General features: G+C 37.8%; 1 protein-coding gene across 1 annotated transcript in view; it reads left to right on the top strand.

The window, feature by feature from the left end:
• The window catches only part of KYNU (kynureninase), a 273,716-nt gene that overhangs the window by 167,423 nt on the left and 82,263 nt on the right, over nt 1-24,030 (top strand). Inside the window, exons 8-9 of the mRNA XM_006834568.1 lie at nt 1,720-1,818; nt 3,036-3,109. Of these exons, the coding sequence (XP_006834631.1) occupies nt 1,720-1,818; nt 3,036-3,109 (173 nt within the window). The remainder of the gene's footprint in view (nt 1-1,719; nt 1,819-3,035; nt 3,110-24,030) is intronic.

Here is a 24,030-nt window from a genome sequence, read left to right as displayed (position 1 = left end):
GAGTCGGTTCCGACTCATAGCGACCCTGTACAGGGTTTCCAAGGTTGTAAGTCTTTACAGGAGCAGAAAGCCTCATCTTTCTCCCACACAGAGGGTATATTTATGAAAAATAACTTTTTTTTTTCAAAACAAACATAAAGATTGTCATTATCTTACATTTGGCAATTACAAATTCTTTTTGCTTAATAGGATTTTCTTGTCTGATTCTGAATGCAATCTCTTAATTTTTTTTTCTTGATGAAACTATGAAGAATATCTATTCTCATAATGATAGAAATTAGAAAAGACTGAAGTAGTTTAATAGATTTTTCTTTGATACTACACAAAATTTGACAAGACTGAAGTAGTTTAATAGGATATTCTTTGATACTACACAAAATTTGACAAGTAAGACCTTCTTAGTGGTTAGTCATTATATGAAATGTGAAACCAAATGATTTAATTTTCTGTATTTTGTTACCTTAAAGTCCATTAGTCAGTCTTGCATTCTGAATGGATCTTTGATGTTCAAGTATGGGTCATGTGGAGTATTTTTGTTCAGTGAGATATCCAGGTCTTCCCAATATTGACACATTTCATTATATGATATGAAATCAGATTTGTTAATATCACTAACAGTTATTTGATATAAAATCAGATATGTTAATATCACTAACAAAGTTTTCTCTACAGATAAGTAGCCATTTTCATAGATGTCAATACAAGTTCTCCAAAGTTCTCATCTTCTCCTAAAAATTCTAATTTTACCATTGGCAACAAATACATGTTGCTTTCTTTCAAGTGAAAGCATTGTTTTCAAAAAATAGCAAGTTGGAATTACCATTGATTGTCAGTAGCTTTTTAATGTATAAATTACATTTCATGTATAAATTACATTTTATGTATAAATGTACATTTCATGAGAAAAGTGCTAGTTCAACTTGCAACTGAAATGATTGCTCAAGTGCATTACTCTGAGACAAGGGAACCCTGGTGCGATGCTATAGGTCTGCTAACCACAAGGCCAGTGGTTTAAACCCATCAGCCACTCCTTAGAAACCCTATACGAGGTCACTATAAGTCAGAACTGATTCAATGGTACTTATAACAACAGTAACATCCTATTTCAGAATGTTTCATAAATAAATATTTCAATGTGTCTCATAAATATTTTCTACAAGGTATCAAACATAAAAGAATTAAGATATTGATATGAATTAAAAGTTGATCGTTTCTAAAGATTTACCAAGTAGATTCTTAAATGAAACAGTCTTTTGGGGTTAAAAATTAATGTAAAATGACTGCTAGTAAAGTTTTGTGTCGCTGCCTGTATTTGTGCTAAGAGGCAAGAGTTTTAGCCATCATAGTTTTTGCAAAGTATAAAAGGCCAAGCATGTCTTAGTATTGTCAAAATTATGAGACTTAGCGAGTATCATGAAAAGTTTGGGGGGCACTCAGAGATCCACAGATAACATTGTAAACCACAGCTTTAAAGGATTTACCTTATTTGTGGTACAGCAGCATAGGATTAGCATTCAACCTCAAGGTTGGTGTGAACTGCAAGGTCAGCGCTTCAAACTCACCTGCCACTCCTCAGAAACCCTGTATAGGGTACCCATGAGTCGGATCTGACTTGACTGCACTTAACAACAACAGCTTTCAAAGAATTTCTTAAAGATATTTGTAGTCATATTTCTAATCATTAAGCAAATCTAAAATGTGTCATTGTGTCTTCCCCAGGGTTGTTTTGTCGGTTTTGATCTGGCACATGCAGTTGGAAATGTTGAACTCCATTTACATGACTGGGGAGTTGATTTTGCCTGCTGGTGTTCCTACAAGGTACAAATTAATTACTATTCTTGCATCTTTTTTATTTCAACTTGACATTAATCAAAGTAAAACACTGGATGGGTGGGCCAATTTTAAGGATTTGAGTTACTTTTTGGTACATCCTTCATTTCAATGTTTTCTAATTATAGTTAAGAGTTAATAGTCACATAGCTAGAATAATATGGGAAATAATTAATTCTGGAATTTTCATCCATATAGAGTATACATTCTTTCCATTCTTAAGCTTCAGTGAAAATGTGAGGGGGTTCTGGAGAAAAAGCCCCAAACATTTAGAAATTAATTTAAATTGATGAGCTTCTTAGTTTTGTGGTTGATGGTGTAAATGTTCTACTTATTACAAGGTAATTTTTAAAATCAATTTGTACTGGAATTTGAAAAAATAATTGACAAGAAGTATGAATATAGAACACATTTTAGCTTAGATGATTTAAAATATGATACATTTATTATTTAATTATCTTCATTATCAGAAATATTTAATTGATATAACTTTGAAATGAGAGAGACATCAGTTGCAGAGGTATTTATTTATTGGGATGAATAAATAAAAAAAGTTTCTTCATTTTCTTGTTGATAATTATGTATCTTCTCTTGTGGTATTTTAAGGAATTAGTGAACAAGCGCTTTGGACCCATGCATTTTCTAGAGTTTTTTTCATTAAAAGGACATCTGACATTTTATAATGTTTTACTTTTTTCTTGGTAATGATTTATCTATTCTGAATATTAAACACAAGCCCACTAAAAGGAATATTATTAATGCATATACCATGCATGCAATATGCTGCACAAATTCAATTGATAAAAATGCAGTTCAATCATATCAATGAGGTTTTCTACCTTATTAGTCACAGTATTTTGTTGTATTGAAAAACTAAATTAGCTTGAAAGGACTGGCCATTTCAAAGCTTACCATATTTGTTTAACACTTCTGGATTCGTTTCTCTATATTTTGTTTTATTTGACTACAAATGAAATGAATATTTGGCCTCAACCTCATAATGTTAGTTTTTATTTGTTTTTCTGTTTTACAGGTGACCTAAAATGCTCACCACAAAGAAAGCTTTTGTCTACAGAAGCTCTAATAATTACTTATTTTCAAATACCTGAAAGTTAGTTTCATTTAAAAAATGACAAATGATTGTATTGTGTTTTTTTTTTTTCATATATTATGTAAGCTCTAACAATAATTTGTTTTTATTTCAGTATTTAAATTCAGGAGCAGGAGGTCTTGCTGGTGCCTTTGTCCACGAAAAGCATGCCTATACAATAAAACCTGCGTGAGTACAAATTTCATATTCTTCTTTGGTGATGAATAAATTAATTTACATGAGTAAGTTGTTAAATTTACATGAGTTCCATAAGATGCTACCTAATAGGAATTTGGATTGATTGTAATTATTTCACTACTCTGTTAACAATGATGTGCTTTTCCAAAAGAAATAGATGCTTTCCAAAGAGTTCAGTTGGTTGAATAAGAAATTCAATCACAAAAGAAAAGCTTCAATGCCCAAGGAGTCACTGCAATCATGTAGAGCAGATGGCTTAATGCAAAGAGACCACTTCACTTGTTTTTTTTTTTTTTCTTCAAAAATTAGACTTCAGAAAATTTCTTATTCCTTACATTGATGAATAAATCAAAGATAGCCAGAACTGTGCCTAATAGCGTCTTAAATGTGGCATGTTATTATTAAAATTACATCTTCCTTTAAAGCTAGAAATGTTTCAGAATGGTCTTATATGGAATATCTTCTTCCTAAAAGACTTTATAATCCATGAGCACTGAAGAAAATGAACATTGAGCAACAGACTGCCGATATAAAAAGCAATACCTTTCTGTTTTATAGAACTCTCTTTATATTTTAGAGCAAGTATAAATATAACTAATACACCAACAAATATATACATTCTCATTTGACTACAAAACTCAGAAGTGTTCCTTTCATTCTATTTGGTACTGAGCTTCAGAAATACTATCCTTCTTTACAGAAAGGACAGAAGCAAAACAAACATAGTTATTATATTGGATGGGAGACCTGGTGTGGCACTGTAGGATAAGGACTGGACTGATAGCTACAACTTTGCGGTTCAAATCCACCAGTCATTCTTCTGAAACCCTATACAGAGTCACTATGTTTCAGAATTGACATCATGGCAATTATCAGCAAACAACATATGAGTATGAGATGAGGAGACTATGTAGATTCCTAACAGATAACGCAATGATGTGTGATGTGTTTTCTGACTCTTCTCAGCTACTGGCTAAGTGGTACAATCTTTACAATCATTGAAACTGAATTAGCACTTGAGCTTTGAGAATCTTATGTTTTAGGTCCTATGTGTATAAATCCTAGGAATTTATGATAATTTTCTGAAGTTCATTTAATCGTGACTAAAATGTGTGGTGCTGGATTTCAAGTCTATTTGAACCATAAGGTCAATGGTTCAAACCAACCACTAGCTCCTTGGAAACCCTACAGAGGGTCACTATGATTTGAAACCGTCTCCATGGCACTTAGCAACAACAAAATTTCTTCAAGATTTCAAAGCTTTAAAATTAAATAGAAGATTTTCTTTAGATAATTATTGTGTCAGGCCAACATCTTCCTGGAATGTATTGTCAGTCTATAGTACTTCCTCCTATGTTCTAAAATCTCTGGGAAATTGTAAGCCATGCATTGTATTCTAAGAATATTATTGGTGGTGGTAAGTGCCATCAAGTCAGTTCTGACTCAGGAACCCTGCATAGGGTTTCTGAGGCTATAAATCTTTCTGGGTGCAGAAAACCTCATCTTTCCCCCATGAAGCAGCTGGTAGGCTTGAACTACTGACCTTTTAGTTTGCAGTCCAGTGCTTATCCTACAGAACCATCATGTTTTCCTAAGGTAAGAATGCCTTGCATATATTTAAAACACGTCCATGTTTACAATGCTTCCCATTGTTTCTAGCATGGTTTGTTTCTCATTCAGACTATATACAAGATACTCCTTGCTTTTGTGTGATGACTCACTGCCCTGGTCAAAACCATTCTCCATTCATTTAAATTGTAATAGAGAAGCTGATGCATTATGTCAACTGAAATAACAAGCTGATGGGAAGCAGGAATTAGACGTTGAAGCCTGATTTTGCAGCATTGGTCTATTATAATTGTGATCACTTTCTTTCCATCATTTGTCCTTCATGGATGGAGTAAAGGGGTTTGTCCTTCATGGATGGAGTAAAGGGTATGCTTACATGTGTCTCATTTTGTGGAAGTCCAAAACCTTCTGGGCCATATTTTAATCATTGCTAAATTACACAATAAGGAGAAAGTCCATGTAAATACTCCAAGTTGGTTATTTGGTTGAGAGATTAACTTTATAAATCTCATTCCTCAAATTCTCTGTTAAACTGACCTTGCCATCTTTTGGCTTTCTCATTAATTAATGAGTTGAATAAGATCTTTTATGTGTATGAAAGGGACAGTTTTAACAATTTTGAAAATTATACATCATTAGTGATTATTGCATTCTGACTAAATAGTTTTGGAGACATGCAAGACTCAAATCAAATTTCACTAAGTAGTTGCTGTTAGGTATCATCAAGTTGGCACCGACCCCATAGCAACCTTGTGCACAACAAAGTGAAACACTGCCCAGTCCTGCGCCAGCCTCACAACCATTGCTACGTTTGAGTCCATTGCTGCTGCCACTGTGCCAATCCATCTCGTTGGGGGTCTTCCTCTTTTTCTCTGAGCCTCCACTTTACCAAACATGATATCCTTCTCCAGGGACTGGTCCTTCCTGACAATATGTACAAAGTATGAGAGACAAATCTGGCCATCCTGGTTTCCAAAGAGCATTCCGGCTGTACTTGTTCCAACACAGATCTGTTTGCTCTTATGGAAGTCCATGGCACTTTTTATATTATCCTCCAACATCATAACTCAAATGCATCAATTCTTCTTCGGTCTTCCTTATCACTGTCTAACTTTCACATGCATATGAGATTACTAAAATACCATGGCTTGGGTCAGGCACATCTTACTCCTCACTAAGTAGAGGCCTATTTATGGAGCCCTGGTGCAGCACTGGGGGGTTAATGTGCTGTTCTGCAAAGTCAGTCTGAACCACATAGTCAAAGGTTGAAGCTCACCAGCTGCTCTTTAGAAACCCTGACAGCAGAGGTCTATTTATATAGAACACTGGTTGGTTTCATTGTTCTGTTTGTTCGTTGCTTGTATTTTGCTTTCTCCAGTTGTTAAACTTATTTTTATATGATGTCAGAGTGCCTTATGCCAACTTCTAACCTTTAATATGTGTTAGGGAATTGGATCACTAACTAGAAATTGATGCAGCAGATTCCTACAAGCCAAGGACAGAGTATTTCCAGATAATCTGTTCTTCATCATTGATAGGAAAATAAATGCTTTATTAAAACTTAACATTGTATTCTGTAAAATAGTACAACTATGTTGTACTCTTTTATACATGGACAAATCAAACACAATCTTCAGATGAGTGGTGGAAAGAGCAATGAAGAAATAGAAAAGGTTAAATTCCACGCTGTCTGAAAAAAATGAGTTGAACAGACATAATGACATTCAATAAATTTAAAATATTTTATAGTATTTATAATAGAGAAGTAAAATACAACCTAATCTTCAGAAGGTTCAATATGAATAGTGATTATATTGTGGGGTATAATTATTTTATAGTCAATACCCTGCTCTAGGATCAGCACTGGACTGCACACCACATGGTTAGCAGTTCAAACCCACCAGTGGTTCCTTGGAAACCCTATACAGGGTCGCTATGTATCAGAACCAACTGGACAGCACTCAACAACAACAAGACCAATCCTCAAGTCAAATGCATACATTTTTCTATGGTCTTCCTTATTCATTGTTCAACTTTCACATGCATATGAGGCTACTGAAAATACCATGGCTTAGATCAGGTGTACCTTGGTCCTTAACTGATTTCATTATTCTTCAACACTTTAAAGAGGTCTTGTACAGCAGATTTTCCTAACGCAATATGTTGTTTGATTTCTTAACTGATGCTTCCATGAGTGTTGATGGTGGAGCCAATCAAAGTGAAGTGTTTGGCAATTTCAATCTTTTCTCCATTTATCATTATGTTATGTATTGGTCCAGTTGTGAGGATTTTTGTTTTCTTTACATTGAGGTGCAATCCATATTGAAGGCTGTGTTCTTTGATCTTCATCAGTATTTTAAGTCCTCTTCACTTTCAGCAAGCAAGGTTGTATCATCTCCATATTGCAGGTTGTTAATGAGTCTTCCTCCAATCCTCATGTCTTTAAAGTGTTGAGGAACAAAATGTTAGTTTGAGAATTACAGTGCACCTTCGTATGCTTGTGAAAATTGAACAATGAATAAGGAATACCTTAGAAGAACTGATGCATTTGAGTACTAGAGAAGAATTTTAAAGGTACTATGGAGCTCTGGTAGAATAGTGGTTATGAATCGGGCTGCAAACCTCAAGGTCAGCAGTTCAAAACTACCAGCTGTTCCGCAGGAGAAAGATGAGGCTTTCTGCTCCCGTAAAGATTTACAGCCTCAGAAACCCTGTACAGTGTTACTATGAGTCGGAACCGACTCCACGACACACAACAACAACAACAATGGACTGTCAGAAGAACAAACAAATCTGTGTTGGAAGAAGTACAACCAGAATGCCCCTTGGAAGTCAAGATGACCAGACTTTGCCTCTCATACTTCAGATATATTGTCAGGAGAAACCAGTTCCTGGAGAAGGACATTATCCTTGGTAAAGTGGCAGGTCAGCAAAATAGAGAGAGACCCCTAACAAGATGGTTTGGCACAGTGGCAGCTGCAGTGGGCCCAAACATAGCAGCAATTGTGAGGATGGTTCAGGGCTGCACGTGTTTCATTCTGTTGTACATAGGGACGGTTATGAGTTGGAAATAACTCGATTGTGCCTGACAACAACAAAACATCCTCATGTGGTGCTGTACGGTGGGCATTAATCACAAGGTTGGCAGTTCAAGCCCCTCCTTGCTGTAGGATAAACACTGAACTGATAATCACAAGGTTGACAGTTCAAACCACTCCTTGGAAACTCTAAACAAGGTTGCTTTGAGTTAGAACACACTGTATGACATTTAATAGCAATAATCACAAAACATCAGACTTAAGGATGACTCATGTTGTTGTGTTAAGTGCTGTCAAGTCGGTTCCAACTCATAGTTACCCAGTATAGGGTTTCTGAGGACTGGCTGGTGAGCTTGAACCACCAATCTTGTGGTTCAAACCAACATTGCAGTCCAGGCATTAAGTCTTGGACCTGACCACACTAGGACTCTCTTTAATGTTATGTAAATTTGTTGTCACTTTGAAGTGATTAAACCAATTTCTACTTGCAACAAATTCTTTACCACAAATCACCTTCACTTGCCGAGCATTTGGTTTTTAAATCATGGTAAAGGCGTTTAGCCTTTCTTTGCACTAAAGGATAAATAAGAACCATATGCATAGACTTACCTGCAAATTCAGCATGAAGACACACTTATGAAAGGATTTTGTTTGTAACCCAGGGATGTTTAGGATTTCACAATCAGCTAGTAACTGTTTCTGTTTAATAAACTTACAAAGGGACTTTAAAAAGTTCATGAAAAGCAGAATTGAAAAATAATAGAATTTTACCACTAATTTTTGAAAACTCTTTGTATGCATTTTTCTTCTTTTAGGACTATGTTGTTGTTGTTAAGTGCTGTCGAGTCAATTCTGACCCATAGCGACCCTGTAGAGGGTTTCAGAGGAGCAGCCGGTGAACTTGAACTGCCAACCTTACATTTCAAATGGCTTTGCAGTCTGGCGCACTAACCCACAGTGCCACACCAGGACTCCATTATTATAGCTGATTTAAATGAAGAACATCAAACACAGTAGAGTATATGTGCTATTGAAGTTGCAGTTTATGAAGCACTCTATGTTTAAAAAGGGTGACATCTGCTGGCTAAATATGTTATTTCAAATAAATAACATTCAGAGAACATTTCTTTTTATGACCCATTCATTCACCCTTTAAGGAGTTCTGGTAGCATAGTGGTTACAAATCAGGCTGCTAATTTAACGGTCAGCAGTTCGAAACTACCAGCTGTTCTGCAGGAGAAAGATGAGGCTTTCTGCTCCCATAAAGATTTACAGCCTCGGAAACCCTGTACAGGGTCGCTATGAGTTGGAACCGACTCCACGGCACATAACAACATTCACCCTTTACCAAGCATTTTTAAAAGTATATGTGTTTAAGCCATTCTTTTATTTTAGATCACGTGTATTCAAATTTATAGTGCACTGTTGCTGTTAAATGCCTTCTACTCATTTCTGACTCACAGGGACCCTGTATAGGATTTCCGAGGAGCAGCTAGTAAGCTACCGGTTCAACCCCACCTTATAGTGCAATACTTATATGTAAAGAAAGGTGTCAATTAAGAGGAAGAACAGTATGAGTACAGAGGTAGTCCGGCGGACGTTTTAGCTGTGCTAAAAGTTCACCAAAAGTAAGGTAAAAAGATGATATGGAGTGATATCCCACCTGGTTTAGAGAGTGGATCACAGGATATTGACAACTGTATCCTAAGAGGATACTATATATATATCCCAATTATCATTGGGATATAGTTTTCATAGGTCCCTTGGTGGCACAAATGATTGAACACTTAATTACTAGCAGAAAGGTTGGTGACTTCTGAAGAAAGGTGATTTACTTCCAGCAGAGCCCAGTCACTGAAATTCTGTGGCGTAAAGTTGTAGTCTGATACACATAGGCTATCATGAGTCAGAATCTACTTGACAGCATCTGGTTTTATTTTTTTGGTTTTTTATAGTTTTGAAGTCCAAGATGATGGATGGCCTAAGATTTTTTTCCCCCCAAGAGCCATTTGCCAACTGTGATGGTTAATGTTAGATGCCAATTTGACTAGCCATGATTCTCAGAGTTAGTTACTGTAATTTTATGATCTGATGTAAAGGTAGTTTCCTTGGAGATGTGGCCTGCATCCATCATATGTGAATATTCTGACAAAGTTCTCTCGTTCCTGATCCTGCATCTGATACATCATCTTCTGACCTCTGGTTCTTGGATGTAAGCAGCCTGTCAAATGACTGCAGATTTGGGAATTTGCCAGCTTCTGCAGTCCGATGAGCCAGCAATGTGCTATCTGACCTGCCAATTTTGAGTTTATTAGTCCCTGAGACCATGAGAATTAGGAAAAGACTTCAGTCTTATGTGTGGCCTGTGAGTTTGGAATTTTCCAATCTGCATCATCCATTTCCTTGAATGAATCTCTATACATTGTTGTTGTTGTTAAGTGCCATTGAGTCGATTCTTACCCATCGTGACCCTGTACAGGATGGATTTCCAAGGAGCAGTTGGTGAGCTTGAATTGCGGACCTTGCAGTTCTAAGTGACTTTGCAGTCCAGCACATCCGTAACCATCATAGAATGTTTCTTTTATCAAGAAAAGCTTTTTTTCCCCCAACTTTTTACAACATTGGTTTCATACAATATTTATACTCTGTGATTAACTGATTTCACTCAACATGTTGTCCTCCATGTTCAACCATGTTGTGAAGTGTTTCACAGATTCATCATTATTCTTCAACATTTTTTAGTATTCCACAGTGTATATGTACCAAAGTTTGTAAAACCATTCTTTTGATGGGCATTTATGCTGTCTCTATCTTTTTATATGTCTCTTGTAGACAGCATATTGAAGGATCTTGTTTTCTTATCCATTCTGCTCTCTACGTCTTTTGACTGGTACATTTAATCCATTTACCTTCAGTATAATTATCAATAGGTATGAATTGATTGCTGTCATTTTTCTGTGTAGTTTGTGTGTATGTGTGTGTACTGCTGCTGGATTCTTTGTTAACATAACTTGCTGCACTGAGTTCATTTAGTGGATTTTCTTCTCATTTTCATTTATGTTGTATGAATATCTTCTAAATCTTTCTGGGTTTTTTTTTATGTTTTCTTGTGCAGGTGTATTCTTTTTCTTCAAGGTTACCCAGTAATTTATTATTTTTTTCCCTGCTGAAACAGTCTGTTTTAACTTCAAATCTACTTGACTTCCTTGCCATTTGGAATTTCTGTATCTACATTATTCCCTCTTTTTGCTTTGTAGTTTACTTCATTATACAATGATATCTCTGTTTACCTATTTTTCAGTCATATGGGCTTGTTTTACTTTAAATATTTTTATATCTGAATTGAGTTCTGAGTGGTGTTGTCATGTATGATAACCTCAAGTTGTTGTCTGCTGATGTTGGTTTAGTGCAAAGAACAACTTTTTGCAGTTTTTGTGAAGTTGGTCTGATCATTACAAAATCCTTTAATTTCTGTTTACCTGAAAATATCCTAATTTCACCATCATGTTTAAGGCACAACTTTGATGAGCATATAATTCTTGATTGGCTTTTTTTTTTTTCCTTTGGGCATTTTGTATACGTTATCCCACTATCTTCTAGCCTACATGGTTTTTGCTTATTGGTTCTCCTTTGTAGGTAACTTTTCATTTTCCCCAAGCTGTTCTCAGGATCCTTTCCTTGTTTTTGATTTTGGAAAGTTTAATTATGATACGTCTTGGTGATTTTCTTTTGGGATCTGTCCTGTTTGGTGTCTATTCAGCATCTTGCATGCTTATCTTGGCATCTTTCATGCTGTTAGGGAAATTTCCTTCCCGCAACTCTTTGACAATTTTCTCTGCGCTTTTTATTGTCTCTTCCTCTTCTAGAATTCCATTTACCCATAATTTGTTCCACTTCATGTCTCACATAACTCCTAGGCTTTCTTAGGATTTTTCCATTCTTTTTTCTGATTTTTCTTCTAACATACCAGTATTGAGAGATATATCTTCAAGTTCACTAATTCTGACTTTGATTACTTCGAATCTTCTCTTTTGCTGTTTCAATGTATTGTCCATTCTGAAATCTTAGCAGTAATCTGGATTTCTAATTGCAGGTTTTGTATTGTTTCAAAATTTGCATTTATATTATCTATTTGTTCTTGAAGTGTTTTCCTGAATTCTTCTGAAGTTTTTCTGTGTTCTCCTTGCTTTCCTTGATCTTTGTGTTAATCCATGAAGATTCTAAAATATCATTCTTTAATAATTTTTTCAGTTAATTACATTACCTTTTTTCCTTCAGAAATGTTTTCTGTCTTGGTCATTTGTTTGAACCATTCTCTCTTGTTTCTTCATGGGAGCTAAAATTGCCTGTTGTCTCTGGAGCATTGTAGGGTTATCATATTTGTAACAACAGACAGTGCAGTTGTTGGATCTGAAGGGGAGAAATCTCTGGCAGGATCCTACAATTCAAGGTGTCATGGGGAGAGTGTGGAAGGGATGTGACAGCCGACTTCCTAGCCTTAGATGGAGTTCTTATTGGCTTTGGATTCAATCCAGAATTAGTTTCTGGGGGCCCTTGATGGAGCTGGTTTCAATGTCTGTTAGGACCACAGGGATAGTGCAGGCAGGGTGAATGGTTAAATGCTGGTCGGATGGCACTGTGGATTTTATAGGTCTGGAGCCAAGCCACTGTGAATCCAGGCACCAAAGTGGCACAGCTGACCTCCAGTTTACATTGGCATGGCTTCAAATTCCCATAGAGCAGGGTCTGTGCAAGGGTGCATGAGGGGACGAGCTTTCAACACTTCTGGCCACCAGGGGAACATAGGGAGTAGGGAGAAATAGTACCTTTCCCATCATCCACTGGAGTCTGCTCTGCCAGTCTTCATTCCGCTCCCAAAGCTACTCACATCTGGTCAGTTGTTAACCAGTCAGGCTCCCTCTCTTGCTGTCCCTGCTTGGCCTCTCTTCCTAGCAGGCATTCCATCCACCTCTCCAACCTTTCTTATGAAGTTCAAAAGTGCCAGAATTTTAATATATGTCTGTTTTATTTGGTCTCTTATATCTTTGTTGTAGAGGGTCTGTGTAGTATGCCTGCCTAGTTCACCATCTTGCTGGAAGTCCCTCTCATATCTTTTCATATATACACTTTAAAGTATTTTTATATATACACTTCATTGTTTTTGCTCCTCTAGAGAACACAGCACAGACACTGAGAGAGGTTTGAGAGGAACAGAATCGTAAGGATAAATTTTATGAATTGTTTCTCAAGTCTGTCTAGTCTTAAAGATACTGATGATTTTGCATTTACTAGAAAAGAATGCAGTGCTAAATCATGGAGTGAGGTGGAAATAGAAATATGCAGCATCTGCCATTGGGTCAGATATTTGTGAGACACAAGCCTTTCAATGAGTCCATATTTGATACCTTTCTAAAACTTTGTTAGAATGAGAAGTATAAGGAAGCAGGTCAGTTGGTCCTACTTTTTCCAGACACAGTGGTAGACGAAAGGGATGAACTCAGAGCTCACAGTTCAAGTGCTATGTGAAAGATCTGAAAGTTGACACTTAAGCCTTGAAAGAAAGCTTTATTTCTTGTAGTAACAGAACTAAAGATTCCTAGTGTGGTGCTGTGAGATAAAGCATGGTTGACCTACAAGGTCGGTGGTTTAAACTCACCAGCCACTCCTTGACAACACTATACAGGGTTGCTATGAGTTGGAACTGACTCGATGTCACTCAACAACAATAACAGCAGAACTGATATTGCCAGAAACCAAACCTAGAGTCTTACCATGACAGTAGTTGAATTAAATACCTACAGAATAAAAATGAGGACACTGACTGTGAAGAACTAGGATCCTGAATCTTAGGCGAGTACATCTGGATAGATAATCAGGAAGCTGGATACACTGAGTTCCTAAATTCCATTGAATCATTCATGCCAACAAAACCAACCTTCTTATTCCTATTTTAAGTGATTGCACCATTTTGTCTGCTAAGCCATCCTCCTCAGTAAAGCTATGATCTCTTCTGCTCCAATTTGATGAGTTTAACCCAGCTATGTCTGAAGAGTTTGCCTGAGCATAGGGGTTATTTATTGGGCTACTAACCGCAAAGTCAGCAGTTTGAATCTACCAACTGTTCCACAGAAGAAGGATAAGGCTTTCTATTTCTATAAGGATTTACAGCCTTAGAAACCATATACAGCGTCACTATGAGTTGAAAGTGACTCCAAAGCATACTACCACCACTACCTTCATAACCTAGAATGATGCTTGAGTCATGTTCTGGGACACTGGCTAAGGTAGGTGCCTTATAAGACATTGTTGAATGTCTTCAGAACATATCCAGCCACCCATTTTTGTTTCTAGACATATAAGTAGATTTCAGTCCTAGTCAGTCCCAAGAGGTGAAGTACAAAGTATGATCCAGGAGGAAATATGCTACACTCCAAAATAACACCTTGATTTTTCTAATATATACAAACAGAAGCCTGGGAAATATGTGTGGAAATGACAATTAAGGGTGAGATCATGATACAAGGAACATAAAGTTGGCTAAGTTTGAGATTAGTGACATGGGCCCAATAAGCAGATTACTCATTCATTGTTTCAGTTCAAGAGGTTAAAAAGGGATACAGTAATCCGTTTGGTTGGTTCACTGAAGTATGAATTAAGCAATGGTTTATACTTAATCCAGTTGAAATGCTAGACCTTCCTTGGTGTATTGTAAAGGAAGGTTTCCAAGGCTTACAAAAATGGGTGTGTTAGGGTGGTTTAATCAGGTTGGACCCACCAATCCACCCATGGAATTCACAGAGAACACAGCTTTAACCACAATGGTGATGGGGGAAAAAGTTGAAAGGAACACAAGCATCCCAGGACTCTAGGCTTGTCGGTAAGACGTACGTATGCTTGTTGTTAAGCGCCATTCATAGTGGCCCTGTACAGTGTTTCTGAGACTGTAAATCTTTGAGGGAGCAGAAAGCCTCATCTTTCTTCCACAGAGCAACTGATGTGCTTAAATTGTCAACCTTGTGGTTAACAGTCCTGTACTTATCCTACAGACTCACGACACTCCCACATTCATGCTACTGGTGGTGGTGGTATGCCGTGGAGTTGGGTCTGACTCACAGTGACACTATATAGGGTTTTCAAGGCTATAAATCTTTACAGGAACAAGAAGCCTCATGTTTCTCCCACAGAACAGCTGGTAGTTTCAAACTGTTAACCTAATGTTAGCAGCCTGACTCATAACCACTATGCTGCCAGAGCTCCTCATATTCATGCTGGATGGTAGGAAATTCACCTGGCAAAAAATCAAGTGCCTTCCACCTCAATGAAATTGGTAGGTGTCCAATGATGTGATGTTGTTGTTGTTATGTGCCATGGAGTCGGTTCCGACTCATAGCGACCCTGTACAGGGTTTACAAGGCTATTAATCTTTACAGGAGTAGAAAGCCTCATCTTTCTCCCACAGAACAGCTGGTAGTTTCGAACTTCTGACTCTGAGGTTAGCAGCCTGATTTGTAACCACTATGCTACCAGAGCTCCTTAATGATGTGATACATATCAAGACATTTCTTCTAAAGTGAAGATTAAGTTGCATCTGGCCCTACCTACAACTACAAAGCAGACACGATGGCTGGTGGGGCTCCTTTGACTTTGAAGCCTACATATTCCTCATTTGGTTGTGCTGCTATTGTTGTCAGGTGTGTAGTTGGCTTCACCTCAGTGACCCCATGGGCAACAGAATTATGCACAGTCCTATACCTTCCTCATAATTGCTGTTAGGTTTGAGTCCATTATTGAAGCCTCTTTGTCAATTCATGTCATTGAGGGTTTTCTTCTTTTTCACTTACCTCTACTTTAACAAACACGATGCCCTCTTCCAGGGCCTGGTCCCTTCTGACAACATATCCAGCATGAAGTCTCACTATCCTTGCTTCTAAGGACCGCTGTGGCTGTGTTTTTTCCAAACCAGATTGTTTATTCTTCTGGCAGTCCATGGTACTTTTAATAATCTTCTCCCTCACTACAATACTACAATCTGCCTTATTTATTGTCCAACTTCGACTTGTATATGAAGCTACTGAAAATACTGTAGTATAGGTCAGGCACATCTTAGTCTTTAAACTGACATCTTTGCTCTTTTACATTTTAAAGAGGTTTGTGCAGCAGATTTGCCTAATGTTATATGTTGTTTAATTTGCTGCTTCCATGTATATATATATGTTGTTGTTGTGAAGTGCCAGTTGAGTCAATTCCTACCCACAGTGACCCAGTATAGGGTTTCCAAGGAGCAGCTGATGAGCTTGAACCACCAATCTTGCAGTTCAAACAACTTTGTAGTCTGACACATTAGCACACAGTGCCACACCAGGAGAACTCTCTCTCTCTGTCTATATATATATATATATATGACATGGTTGTTCAGTATTAACATGGATGACTTCTCAGCTACAATTTCTTGACCTCAAGGCTTCAAGGCTACATTTTATCAAGTAGGGTATCTTTTGCCTTCAATACTATTTCCCATTTCTCTAAACTTTGAAGTCAGCATTATCTCTCAGTTTTGCTCCAATTCATGTGATTATTCTTCTGCATCTCATAAAATATATACTTTTCCACTTTTGGAATGATTTTCCATAAGCCTCAGCCTTTGATTCTATGATGTCCTATTCCAGGGACTGGTCCCTTCTGAAAATATGTCCAAAGTACATGACATGAAGTCTCACTATTCTTGTATAATGGTGAACCTATTTTCCAGAAATATCTCATCCACGTTCATGACTTTAAGTCCTCACTGTGTACAAAAGGCTCCAGTTTTTATTTCGAGTTTTACCACTTGCTCATTTTTCAGTTCTTATTATATAATCTGATTACCAGTGACAAGAGTTGCTCATTGTCTAAGCCTTATTCCAGTTCCCAAGATACATAGTAATATAAGAAAGTAATGATTGTCATCACAGAAAATATTCATTGATGGATTTTGTCATTATTTTGTTAAGTGCCACCAAGTCAGTCCCGATTCATAGCAAGCTTATTTAGGGTTTCCAAGGAGTGGCTGGTGAATTTGAACTACAGACCTTGTAGTTAGCTTATCCTAGAACACCACACCAGGACTTTCACATATTAATTAACCCTTACCTAAACACTCAATTCGTTTAGCATCAATCTCTATGAACTACTTTAAGCAATCTTAGCCCCTTGGTGATGATAGAATGTTGTAAGTATCATATGATGCAATGAAAACATTTTAGCAAGAAATTCTTCATGAGATTCAGGATTTCATGATGGTGGAGAATTATTGAAAATGAGAACCTCTCAAAGTTAGAGCTGTTAACAAAGAAGTAGAGATAAAATGTACTCGGTACTTAAAAAGTAAATACATGGACAGATATACAGGCTAAAAGGGCTTGGGAGGGAGGTGGAAATATACCCACAAACTTATAAAGACTTGTCAGGTTACTTGATTTTTTTGATATTTGATTTTGCTGCAAATACATCCATGAATTCAGTGGACTATACAGGGGACAAAATTATGAAAACTTTTATAAATTACAAGACAGCTAAAGGGAATGAGTTGCTGGACCTGGAGGCTAATGTATCAAAGATTAAGCAGAAATGAGGGATATATAATTTATTATAGTTTTTTTTTTTTTTTTTTGTAAAAGTGGTCATGATTATGGACATGCTGAGATTAATTGCATTATATTTTTACTTGATAAAAAGAAATTTAATCATTTAAATGTGATATAATAAAAGAATGAGGTTACATTTTGCTATCATAACTTTTGGTCAAAAATACACCAGAAAATTCAAAACTTGACTTGTTGTTAAGGGCTGTTAACTCAGTTCTCACTCATAGCAACCCTGCCTAAGGTTTCCCAGAAGCTGCTGGTTGTTTGAACTGTCGACCTTGTGGTTCTCAGTCCAGTGCTGATCCTACAATGCAACACCAGGATTCTACACCTGACTTGTCTTTATCCAAAACCATATCCTTTCCAATGTGTGCAGTGCTTCATCATGGAAAGGCACGGACCCTGACTCCATTGAGGAGGCATGAACAAATAGATCCAATGAATAAATTGCTCCTGCGGAACAGCTGGTAGTTTCAGACTGCTGACCCTTGAGGTTATCAGCACAATTCATAAAGGAGCTCTGGTAGCATAGTGGTTATGAGTCAGGCTGCCAACCTCAAGGTCAGCAGTTTGAAACTACCAGCTGTTCCGCAGGAGAAAGATGAGGCATTCTGCTCCCATAAAGATTTACAGCCTCAGAAACCCTGTGCAGGGTAATTATGAGTCAGAACCGACTCTAAGGCCATAAAAATAGCATGCTACCAGAGCTCCTTATGCAAATAAATGTAGCATGCAAAACAATGCATTTCAACTCATCATGATCCCATATGTTAGCACATGCATAGAACTTCTCCATAGAGTTTTCATGACTGTAACCATTTTGTGGAAGCAGAGATTTCTTTTCTGTTGCTGTTGGGTGGATTTGAACCACCAACCTTTAGATTAGTAGTTGGCACAAACCATTTAGGCCACCCAAGGACTTAAATATACTCCAGTGTTCATGATTTTAAAATCTTAGGATCCTTTTGAAGAAATGCTGTTTAAATAGACAAATAAGTATTAGGAGCAATGGAGGGAGAGATGACTTCACCTTGAAGCTATTTAAGAAAAGCTTGGGTCAGGAGGTAGGCAAACTTATAGATAAGAATCTTCTATCAACTAGACTGCTATGCTAACTAAGCTGAAATTGTTCCCTATAAGAGAGATCTCAGTTGAAGAAAAAGAAATACTTAAATGGTATTTTTTAAAAAGACACAGTAAGTGATCTTTTCCTTTTAATACTCTTCAGAGGAATTTTTATGGAACTTGAATTATTGAGGTTTTATTTTAAAGCCTTCTTCATTATCATAAAATTGCTATTTCTTTCTATTCTACAATATTTTAGAAATGATAAACTGGTAAAATTGTGATTGCTTCAAGCCCACACTTTCAGAGCTATGATATAGAGTGGGTTATAACTACTCTAAGTCCTTTTCTTCAAATCATAACTATATAGATCTGAAAGAAGACAAATCCCTTGAACAAACTCATGTGTGGAATCATCTAAGCCTCTCTTCATTTCAAACAATGTTAGAACAATAACTTGAAAAGGGTCCCCCTTCTTCTTGGCTTGATGATTTTTATTGTGCAAAATACTCCAAATAATTTCTTGTGTGGCAAATGTAAGCAGTGATAATAAAAATAACTTTTATGTATTCAAATATGAGCACAGTTAAAAATACATTTGTCAATTCAGGACATAAACTAACTGTGGCTCTTTAAAGAAATCCAAAATAGTAATTATCAGTTTAAAAAAAAAAAAGATGTATTAAAATCATTCTTGGCTCACAAATCACTACTCTCAACTAATGATGACTTTATCATTAATTTGGAAAAGCTGAAGTGCTTTGAAAACTCAACATTTATTTTTTTGCCCTAAAATTGCAGTCTAGCATCTCTGAAGATATATGGGGTCACTGAACCTTTCAGATACAAAAGTAAAATTTGTCAAAGAGCTTCAGCTCTTGTTTTAATTTCTTCAAGCTTTCTCTCTAAAGTGACCTTTGAAATCTGTAGGGCTTTTGATGCTAACTCTGAGGAACTACTGCTAAATTTGTATTTATTCTTGCTTAAGAAATATATGTGTTTGGGTTCTGGGGAGGGGGCAATATAAAAGTAAGGAGAGGGGAATGGAAGAACAAAGCAGATGGGAGAACAATTAGGTCTCAATGGGCTAAGTGGGAAAGAGGTAAATAATGATATATGCACAACCTGGCTACAGCAGGGTTCTGGGATACAGAGATTGAGCCATGGTTGGAATGGGGAAAAGGGAGGAATAATGTTACGATGCTTGGCTGTCCTTTGAATCTTGGTTTTCCTTGCATTATATTATAAAATAGACAATGGAGGGGGAGAGAAAGGAATAGCGAAAAGCATCACCATAGAAAGCTTCTAAGTCCGTCTTGGAATACCTAAAATGGGGCTATAACATGCCCAGTGAAGGAGGCTTCCTGTGGAGCCTCTGCAATACATAAGACTATAGATGGAAGCCTGAACCACATCCAGATCTCCAGAGATGGGAAATTCCCACTTGAAAGGACAAGCAGACCAGCCTGGAGTGGCTAGAAGAACAGAAGATACTTCTTGAAAGAAAGACCTACAGGAAAAATATAAAACAACATAGGCAGACCGACTGTTACTACAAGAACAAGCAACTTGCTTGCCCAGGAAACATCAAGGCAAGTGGTCGGGTCCCCTCAGTGCAAACCCCCTTCCAAGACTAAGACTCTGTGGGAATACACGCTCTGATTGATGATCATGCTCAACACCGATAAGGGGAAATGAGGGAAAAACATCAATGAAGTGGTGAGCTAAGCCCTACAATGTTCAATAGACTTCTGTGAACCTGGGTGAAGACCTGGTAGACCAGCAGTGTGGCAAGACCTGGGGACTCTTGGGCACAGAGTCAGTGACATAGCCACAGAGAACTAGAGTGGAGAGTGAAGCATCCAGCTGATAAGAAAAGAGGGCATATACATAAGAACACCCACACTTGCAGATAATACCCACTTATCCTGGCTTCAGTGACTGGATGATCAGAGCTCAACCAGAAATAAAAAGAAGAGGGGAAAAAAAAGTATACTCATACAATTTGATTAACTTGACCTACACCTATGGAAGCAGTAGCTCAAAAGAGGGAACAAGTCCTTATAGCAAGAATCATTCCCACACCCTCCACACACAGAGTAGACAGGGATGGGCAAATTGGACATTGGCTACCCAAAATGGGGGGCAGGGGGCTACAAAGGCAAGAAGTGACTGGCTTACAAGCTTTCAAGAGGGAAGCTAGATCCAGAGGGCCTGGAGGAAGGTAGAATCTCCAGTGAGTAGTATTCAATCTGTCTAGGCGGGGCTGATGAAATGAAATGCAAATGGGTCTCTTGTGACACAATAGTGATTAATTGTTATCAGGACTGGTTGTGAGGGTTGGAAATGTAAAGGTAGATGTTTTATAGCAAGGAGGGGAGTGATTAACTTTTCAGTCTAGGAGCAGAGGTCCCTAGGACCATCAAGGGGGAAGAGCAAGAGAGCGGGACCCTACCCAGAGAAGCAGTGATGCCTGAAATGGAGGCAGAGATGATGACGTGGAGCGATGGAGCAGCTGGAGACTTTCGATCCAGAGAGGGAGAGCGACTGTGTGCTGAAGACCTGGGGAGTACGGGGGACAGGATTGCAGGGTATACCCTTTGGTTGCATGATGATGCATGGAGGGGATTGTAACCATGGCAATGAGACGATATACAATAGAATGAATGTAAAACTAATGTTCTCCCATGTAAACTATCACATAATTCGCAATAAAACATTTAAGAAAAAAAATTAAATTAAAAAAAAGAAAGAAATATGTGTGTCAATCTGGCTCCTTATAATGATCAAATCAACTAGTGGTGATTGTGTTGTTGACAGCTGTTGAGTTTTCCCCCAAGCTCATGGTGACTGTGCACAATGGAGCAAAACTGCCTGGTCCAGTATTATCCCAATGAAGGATTGTGGTTTAGTGACTAATTTTGTATGTCTCTTCTAGCCTTAGTTGTTGTAGTTCCCACCAAACAACTCTTTTCCTGATGGGTCTGAAAGAGAAGTTGGGAAAAGATACTGATAGGATGACATGATTCAGCTGTGGATGTTATGACAGTTCATTGTAATTTGAAACCTTGAAATGCTATCATAGGTATAAAAGAAGCCATCTCTGAAGCAGAAGGGGTGGTCTCACTACCAACAAGAAGAAAGAGCAAAGAGTAGAATATGTCCTTTGAATCTTGGGATCACTGTGCATTGAAACTCCTTAACCCATGAACAGGAGCTATAAACTAGAGGAGTGGCAGCAGCAGAACCAAGGAAAGAATGAGACAGAGCACTGGGTTTTCCGAGCCAATGGAGCAAGAAGAGTTGAGTGACTCTGGGTAGGAGGCTTGCTTGCAGAATGAGGTACTTCCTGACACTTAGTTAGGGAAACTAACTTTGCTGCCACATGGAGCAAGTGATTTGAGGCAGAGGCTTATACTGGAATGGTGTATCTGGGAGCATGTATCAGCAGCCATAAAAGAACTTTGTAACATGCCTGTAGGGGCTGAAGGGAGACTGTCCTGACTGGAAGAACATTGCTGACCCTGAATTGTAACCTGCTAACCTCCCTTTTTGAGTTATGTTGTTGGAGGAGAATATTGAAAGTGCCAAGAACCAATAGATCCGTTTTGGAAGAAGTGCAGCCAGAGTGTTCCTGGAGGCCAAGATGGTTAAACATCTCTCATTGTGGTTGTTGTTAGGTGCCATCAAATAGGTACCAACTCATAGCATCCTTACACACAGCAGAACAAAACACTGCCTGATCCTGGGCCAACCTCACTACTGTTGCCACACTTGAGTCCATCAATGCTGCCACTTGGCCAAGCAATCTCGTTGGGGTCTTCCTCTTTTTCTCTGATCCTCCATCTTACCAAACATGATATTCTTCTCAAGTGACTGGTCCCTCCTGACAATATGTCCAAAGTATGAGAGCCAAAGTTTGGCCATCCAGACATCCAAGGAGCACTCTGGCTATACTTCTTCCAACACAAATCTGTAGGTTCTTTTAGCAGACCATGGCACTTTCAGTATTCTCTTCCAATACATAACTTCAATTCTATGGTCTTCCTTATTCACTGTCCAGCTTTCCTATTCCTATGAATTTATTGGAAATACCATGGCTTGGGTCAGGTGCGCCTTAGTCCTCAAGCTGACATCTTTGCTCTTCAACACTTTAAAAAGGTCTTGTGCAGCAGATTTGCCTAACGCAATACGTCGTTTGATTTCTTGACTGTTCCTTCCGTGATTGTTGATGATAGTTGATCCAAAAAGAATGAAGTACTTGACAACTTCAATCTTTTCTCTGTTGATAAGAATGTTGTTTATTGGTCCATTGGTGAGGATTTTTGTTTTCTTGACATTGAGATGTAATCCATACCGAAAGCTATGCTCTTTGATCTTCATAAGCAAATGTTTTAAGTCCTCTTCACTTTCTGCAAACAAGGTTTTATCATCTGCATATCACAGGTTGTTAATGACTCTTCCTCCAATGTTCATACCACATTTTTCTTCATATAACCCAGCTTCTCAGATGATGTGCTCAACCTACAGGTTGAAAAAGTATGGCAAAAGAATACAATCTTGTTGCACACCTTACTTAATTTGAAACCACTCAGTGTTCCCATGATCTGTTTGAACAACTGCCTCTTGGTCCAGGTCCAGGTACCTCATGAGCACAATTAAGTGTTCCAGAATACTCATACTTCACAATGTTGTCCATAGCTTTTCATGATCCATACAATCGAAAGCCTTTGCATAGTCAATAAAGCACAGGTAAACATCTTTCTGTTATTCTTTACTTTCAGCCAAGATCCACTGGACATCAGCAATGATATCTCTTGTTCCACAGCCTCTTCTGAATCCGGCTTTAACCTCTGGAAGTTCTCTGTCTATGTATGCTTGTAGCCTTTTCTGTATTACATTTAGCAAAACTTTACTCGCATGGGATATCAAAGAGATTGTCTAATGATTTCTGCAGCCTGTTGGGTCACCTCTCTTTGGAATGGGCACAAATATGGATCTCTTCCAATCAGTCGGCCAGATAGTTGTCTTCCAAATTTCTTGGTAGAGATAAGTGAGTGCCTCCTATGCCACCTCAATTTCTTGAAAGATTTCAATTTTTATTCCATCGATTCCTGGTGCCTTGTTCTTTGCCAATTCCTTCAATACACCTTGGACTTCCTCCTTCAGTATCATTGGCTCATTGCTACCTCGTGAAACAGCTGAACATTAACCATTTCCTTTTGGTACAGTGACTCTGTATATTCTTTCCATCTTCTCTTGATGCTTTCTGCATCATTCAATAATTTGCCCATAGACTCTTTCAGTAACAAAAGTCAAAGTTTGAATATTTTTCTTCAGTTCTTCAGTTTCTTCAGCTTGAGAAATGCTGAGCGTGTTTTTCCTTTTTGGTTTTCTAATTCCAGATCTTTGCACATTTTGTTGTAATATTTGGCTTTATCTTCTCTAGTTGGTCTTTGAAATTTTCTGTTCAGCTCTTAGACCTCCTCATTTCTTCCATTTGCTTTAGCATCTCTTTGCTGGAGAGCAAGTTTCAGTGTCTCTTCTGACATCCATTTTGACCTTTTCCTTCTTTCTTGCCTTCTTAATGACTTTTTGCTTTCTTCATGTATGATGT

Source organism: Chrysochloris asiatica, unplaced genomic scaffold (assembly GCF_000296735.1).
Source record: "Chrysochloris asiatica unplaced genomic scaffold, ChrAsi1.0 scaffold00012, whole genome shotgun sequence".
In the NCBI taxonomy this organism is placed as follows: Eukaryota; Metazoa; Chordata; class Mammalia; order Afrosoricida; family Chrysochloridae; genus Chrysochloris; species Chrysochloris asiatica.
The sequence above is the reverse complement of the archived record's forward strand: the minus strand, read 5'-3'. Positions and strand labels throughout refer to the sequence as shown.